Raw genomic sequence first — 7,303 nt, forward strand, 5'->3', positions numbered from 1 at the left:
GGGGAATGTGCGAGGAGGACCATCTGACATGAGTTCTAAGGGGCAGCCAGGAACCAGGATGTATGGATGGCTGGCTGAAAGAATGGATGGAAGGAATAATAGAAGGGAAAAATAAAGAAATAAACATGAGTGCTAATAAGGTTAGAGATTTCTTTACATGGTAATCTTTTAATCCACGTTTTCTATTAATCCACATGTCTGCCTTAGCAAGTACCAAAAAATAATAGTTTTCTATTAATCCACATGTCTGCCTTAGCAAGTACCGAAAAATAATAATTATTATTTGATACTCTAAGAAGGTACCATTCCTCAGATTATCACCTTAAATTATCAATGACCACAGGGAAGCACTGAAAAAAACCACATCTGTAGAAAGTATAATAAAGTGGGATAAATAGGTATTAATTTCAAGAGATACCCAGAAGGTGAATTTTCAGTAATACTTGATTTGAGTCTGTTTTGTACTGATTTGCCCCTTTCTCCTCTGGGAGTATCAAAGATATTCTTAGTTTATTAAAGATTCGCATTCACTGATTTTAATCAATGTTTTCTGGTACCAAATGGGTGATTTCAATGATTCTCAAATTTCTCTTATCTTCTAGTATTTACCTATTGCGTAAGATTTTACTGTAAGAAAATATTCAAAAGTAATATATTTTTAAGATTGTTTGAACTGAAGCCTGAGCAATTAAAGTGTAAACAAAGAGGCCTGCGGCTCCCGGAGACTTCACGCAAATAAACCATCAATCAAAATCTCAGTTCCTCCTACAGAAAACTGGGATATGTGTTTGGTCTTCAACTAGAATCCCATTAAAGAGTTTTGGTTATATTGGGTAAAATATTTTTATAAATACAACTTTGATATTTTACAAATTTTAATTGGCACCAGATTTTAGAGCTGACATTACACTGACCCTGTGATTACTCCCAAGTCACCCATTTACAACCTGGAACTTCTTTGTCTAAAGTCCACAAAAACTGTCATCCACCACACTTTTGATGGTGGTATGAATTTGCGAATACTCTCTCTCAGCAATCACAAAGCCGTATCCAGAAATATTCATCAGCAATTGTATTTGCATCTATTAAATGGAGATTAAGAGGATTTTAACAAGATTTTATTTACCAACTAATTAGAAAGACAATTTGTTACAAATATGAAAATAATTAGCTTAGAATTACATAGTATACTTTTCTGGTTGTAAGAAGAAAATCAAATCACTTTTCTCCTAGTATATTGGCCTCCTTCTGCATAGCTACTTATATCAGTCATTGTTATTAATTTAACATTTTATTTTCCCCGACATCTGAATTCTGGTGCTGTCAATTTCATGAAGGTCTTTTAAGAGATAAATATGCTGTGTATCAAAAGTAGTTGTTTAAATAAGCACTCAGTTCTGATAGCTTTGCTCTCGATACTTTGCAGAGCAGCAACTACAAGAGCATTTTACCATCAGTCATGGCTTTCTTTTCTCTTCCAATCTAAGTAAATATGTTCCCACACCAGCATTATTACCCTGCAAAATTTTTCCTCATGTTTAAAGAATGTGACCCTCAGTACAATGAACAACATAAACAAATGGAATCCTGATTCCAGAACAGAATTATTACATTATTTCCTCCATATGTTAGTCAATGCTGTCTTAATGTACTTCTTTTATCGAATGTCAGTAAATAAGAAAATACAGCATCTTCACTGGTATGATGATTTGATCATTAGTAGGCCAAGCAAAAACTTACTTAACTTGAAAATATAATGTTTAGGAAGCACAAATGCAACTAACTGCTTTCCTGCCTCCATTTCCAAAGATAACTTCACTCTTCCTATTCTTTCATTAAAAAAAAAAAAAAAAAAAAAATTCTGTTGTCTTAAGATAAAAGAACCACAAAACTCCAAGACTTAATCCCTGCTTCAGGCTAATGACAAAAAATATTTTTCATTTTTAGTTCACATTCTGAAAAAAATTCCCTTGACAGAAAATGTTCTGAACTAGACTCTGAAAGGCAAACGCGTTTGCTTCATTTAAGTTTTTCAGGATGATAAAGGAGAAGAGTCAAGAACAAACATAAAAGTTGACCTAAAATATATCAGCTTCAAATGTTAAAATACTTTCTGGTATATTAAACAACTTCAAATTTCAAATTTTATACTGTAAATAAAAATATGAACGACAGAGCACCTTACCCTGTACACGCAGGATTAAACATCATATTTATTTCTAATCATGTCGCTGAACTGCTACTGTTTTCTGGACTGCAAATAAATGATTTATTCATAATAATGTGACAGTTATGTATGACTGATTAGTATGGAATAGAAAGAGACTTTGTCCTGAGCATAAGCTTAGAACAGGGCCTGTCCAGTGCAGGCTGCCTGTCCATCTGCAGCTAGCCAGCTGAATTTCTGACTGCCCTTCCGGTAAGAGACTCAATAGATTTTTCACGGCATAATTTCCACTCTACGATAAACTACCAATTCCAACAGACACTGTTTTAAGATGTTTCTAGATTACAATGACTTCAATCTTATTTTGGACTGTTAGGAATCTCATCCTGGTTTTCAGCTTTTAAGACAAAAACACAGGCAGACAGTATGTTCCTCGATTTTGGTTTCTTTAACAGAAGAAAACACTACTACTGACAAAGCAATGAGTAAGTACAGAAATCGTCCTGATTGCACATACCTTAAAGCTTTTCTCTCTCTTTGCTTTTCACTCGTCTCAACAATTAGGACAGGGAAGGAAGACGAGAATTTCTAGTCCAGTGGTCATACTCCACGTCCTAGCATTTTGTTGCTGTTTTTCCTCCAACCAAATAGCTCTGTTAATCAGCAGGAAAAATATGCAGCATATTATCTACACGTCTTAATATTATCCCCACCAGAGCACTGAGAATGAGAAAGTTGCTTCTAAAAGAACCTGCTACAGCAAAGAACTGGGGTGGCAGGCCGGGAATCTCAGAACAGTTAGTGTTACTCCGGGGTAGTTTGAGCTTTCGTTGTAACTAGGTACAGGGAAAAAAAATCAATGAATTTACTTAATGAATGAGCATTCATTTAAAAATTGAGTTTCTGTATAGCCAAAGCCTTACTTCCAGAGTAAAGCCGGTCTGAGACATATTTTTACCCAGATAATTTCTGTTATTTTTCCTACTTAAGGGTTTTATGAATTACTCTTTACAAAAACTAAAACTGGATCTACTATGCTGCTACTTTATATTGACAGTGCGGTTTAGTTTCATATACTGTGATTTCTATCAATTGTTGTATTCCCTTTGTTCAGTGAACTTGTTCCTTTGATTACATTGATTCTAACAGTCCTAGCTATTTTTATTGGCATCATGTGGGTAGTGCTTTGTATTACTCTACCCTGCAGTGTTAAAATAATCACGCGTTTGACTGTTTGAAAATTAGTTTAAATTTTATTATTTTTTTTTTATTTTTAGGCGAGGCAACCCTTGGTTGACCTCATAGATTTCGAGGACCTTGTCAACTTACAATCCCTTATTTTATTTTTATTTTTATTTTTTGTGCCTACAGCACCTGGTCTTCCTAGGTGGTCTCCCATCCAAGTACTAACCAGGCCCGACCCTGCTTAGCTTTCAAGATCAGATGGGATCGGGTTTGTTCAGGGTAGCATGGCCATAGACAGTTTAAATCTTAAAATATGAATCTGAAGCATTTTGAAATAATGAAAATACTAAACTTCCTGTTTTTTCTCAACTCATACGAATCCTGACTCCATCTCTGTATATTCAATCTAGATAGTCTATATGACACACACACACACGAAGACAGTTTATCAGTAAGAGTTTATTCTGCATATATGCCATTGTGTGTTAGTTATGGAAATAAGTGGCAGATCTCTAGTACATATTAATATTTTAGCTACAAAACCAATAATAAATGAGAATTACTGTTAAGTGAAAAAGGCTTTATGTGTAAACTCAATTTACATATTAATAATATGATATACATTTAATAATAGATATCCACAAGACTTAGAACTTAGAATGTGGGTAAATAAATGGATTAAAATAAGAACTGAAGTCACGGCTAATCCCAATAACTATTTCCCACTCTATATTTGCATATAAAATAAACTGCAATTCCCTGGTAGCTTTTATTTTTTTTCTTTTTAAGCAAAAATAATTTACTATTAAATATTTAAAGAATCAAAATAGAAATGACTTCTGAAAATGCAAATTATTTAAACAGATGGCAATTACTGCACATCTCAAAGGAGAGTTTTAACTTTGCTAATTTTTAAGAAATAAAGGTATAAAGTAACATATACAAAAAAGCTATGCCAAAGTAAGGTCAGCTCTGAAACTCAACCTGAGTTCAGGACTTTAACATCAGCAGATAAAGGCATTCGTAAGCATCTCACATATGATGTCAAACTAATTCAACGACAGCTACAAAAGAAAACAAGATTCTCACATTTGCACTCTGTACTTTGAAATATATACCCAAATAGGTTTTGTTCCACGATCCTACGGACTGCCATCTAAGACCTGTTGGACAGTTTCAATACGCTCTTTTAGAAACTAGTGAACATATACCTGTCTTCCGAATCAGGACTCTAACAGCAGAAAGATACATGAGGTTAGAAACTTGGTGGCAGTGACATGTTGGATCCAAATGTAAGCACACGGTTTTTCAGCTGCGATGTTTCAGGCTGCCAGTGAACATGAACCCTGATGGCCATAAGGAGATTACGTCCTTCCCCAAGTGGATGACTTCTTTTGCTCTAACCTGTGCTGGCATTAGGAAGGAAACCGCGGGCACAAACTGCGAGAAAACGGCTGCCAGTGCCTCAGACTTAATTCCATAGACACATCTAGAGCAACGGGGAGAAAACTGGCTTTTGCAGAAAAAAGACCTCAGAGGACCTCTGTCAACAGACATCTTATGATTAGAGGAGGATTAAAATGAAAGCAAGCGCCTTGTTGGTGGAAATGGCACCAACGAAACTGGGTCAATAATCTGAGTGTCTCTTCCTGCATGTGTTTGACTGGACCTCAAGTAAGATGCAACAAAGAATGAATATCAGAAAGTACAGGTCGGCGTGAGGGTCCAGGGCTACAGGAAGCCTGAGAACGATATCTACATCTCCTTTTCCTTCCTTTAGAAACAAAAGCAGACCACACAAGAACCCTTAATGTTTCAGTAAGAAACAAGACAAAAATTTATTTTTTTTGAAAGTGCTAATGTACCAATTCTAGATAGCAACTTTGAACATTCTGGACCTCATATTTTCCACAAGACTCTACTGTAATCGGTATCATTCATGTATCTGTCACAAATATTTGATTCTAAGATGCTTTGATCAAATCTCAGATGGCTGATCAATTCTCTACAATTTATTTGTTTTCCTGAAGATCTTTCTGTGCCAATGTCTGAAAAGAAAACATAATAATTATTCATAAAGAAAAGAAATTTCTTAATAAAGGAATTACATAAAATTTATGTAAATTTAACACAATAACTGGTCATTTCTAAATTTTATTTTTTAAGTTTTTATAAAAAAGTGTAAATCCCAACATAACGCAATGGAACATTTTTAAACAAGAAAATGTTTACAAAAAATAAACATGAAATAAAATGTAGTATGTTAAGTTCAAACTATATTTTACATTACTTTAAAGCTAGCTATACATGTCTCCAATTAAAATAGAGCATGGCATATACTGTGTTCATTTTGTAAACAACAAAAGTAAGAGGTTAAAAGCAATTTAAAGTGCTTCCACACAATCTGAAAATAAGTTTCCAATAATTAAATCCAAAGTTTTCGAGATCGTAAAAATCTGTAATAAGAAAGTTTTAGGATCAAATATAATAAAAGTATAATTTATGCCTATCAGAAACAAAAAGCTTTTAGCATTATGATAGTAAATTCCTTTAGTGCATTAATCCTCTAATAGCAGTTTCGGTCAAGAGAATGTTGTGAGGTCAGGTTTGAATTTTTGTAAACTTAGTTTAAACCTGTACATATTCTCTTTGAGTATAACTTTCTATATGTCACACTTAGCTCTCCAGAAACTCAAAGCACTTCACAGATTTATATGCTGACCTTAGTTTTGTTCATTGCTGCTGTTTTTTGTATCTCATATAAATCCCTGTGAATGGCAAAACACAAGTTCACTGACACGTATGCCAGTAAAACCATTCTTACTAGTGGGTGAATAATGGTGATCAGAAGTCAGAGAGTCAATGATGGCTTACCAACTCCAAAAATTCGATTTCTGCTTGGAGAGCTTCATGAACACTTTGCATGTCATCTTCCTTATGAAGTTCTAATTCTTTTTTAAGTCTATTTTAAATGAAAAATTCCCTATTAACTCAGCAATAAACTTTTATCATTTCTTTCACGTGGATGGTGGCAGGTTTGCAGCTCTATCATCAGAATTTCAAGTTAAAAATAAAAAATTTGGAAAGAAATTTTAAGCCTCTATAATTCTGTAAGGACTACATAAAATTTTAGAAAAAATACTCCCATAAAGGAAATAAGATAGATTGAATAATAACAGACACAACAATTAGGGTAATTAAAAGAGAACAAAATGTGGTTCAGTGGGGGAAACTACAGTATTGTCTGAAGACCTCTACAGGTCTTGGCCACCAACAAGCTAAATGACCTCGGCTAAATCATCTAGCCTCTCTGAACCTCACCTAAAAATTTTAAGTACAGAAAAAAAGTGACCTCTGAGATTTCTTCTTGCTCTAAAGTTAAACATTAACTTTATAGTACGTATATATTATTAAAATACATTTTAATTTGAGAACGATAAAGTAATATCAATGTTTTTCCCAATTAAATCTTTAACTTTTAAATATTCTGAAATTCCTTTTTTCAAAAACTATTTTATGTCCGGTTTTTAAAACTTTATTTATTTAAATTAGTTTCAAGTATACAGTGCATTGGTGAGACATCTATATAGTTCATAAAACGATCCCCCCAATTGCTCCTTCCCTTCCCTAGCCCTCCATCTAGCTATCATATTAATGCTAAATGCATTCCCTCTGGGTGCTCCCCATCCCCGTGACCAACTATCAACTAACTTGTACTTCTTTAACCCTTAACCACATTCCCCCAGCCCCCAAAACCCTCCTCTGTCCATCACCAAATTGTCCACTATATTTGTGAGTCTGTTTTTGATTAGTTTGTTCTTTCTGTTCCTTAGATTCCACATATAAGTGAAATCATATGGAATTTATCTTTCTGTCTGACTTATTTCACTCACCAGAGAAAACCAAAACAATAATTCATAAAGATCTATGCATGCCAATATTCGTGGTGGC

General features: G+C 34.1%; 1 protein-coding gene and 1 non-coding gene across 2 annotated transcripts in view; both read right to left on the minus strand.

Annotated features, from left to right (window-relative positions):
- Window positions 1–3,529: 3,529 nt before the first annotated feature.
- On the minus strand, window positions 3,530–3,648 carry LOC111739069. Its single transcript, XR_002780101.1, has one exon. It is a non-coding gene; the product is annotated as a 5S ribosomal RNA (ribosomal RNA).
- Window positions 3,649–5,364: 1,716 nt separating this feature from the next.
- CCDC172 (coiled-coil domain containing 172) overlaps window positions 5,365–7,303 on the minus strand; it is a 50,682-nt gene continuing 48,743 nt past the window's right edge. The window contains exon 8 of the mRNA XM_011359259.1: window positions 5,365–5,400. Within this exon, the coding sequence (XP_011357561.1) occupies window positions 5,365–5,400 (36 nt within the window). The remainder of the gene's footprint in view (window positions 5,401–7,303) is intronic.

This window comes from Pteropus vampyrus, unplaced genomic scaffold (assembly GCF_000151845.1).
Source record: "Pteropus vampyrus isolate Shadow unplaced genomic scaffold, Pvam_2.0 Scaffold46, whole genome shotgun sequence".
In the NCBI taxonomy this organism is placed as follows: domain Eukaryota; kingdom Metazoa; phylum Chordata; class Mammalia; order Chiroptera; family Pteropodidae; genus Pteropus; species Pteropus vampyrus.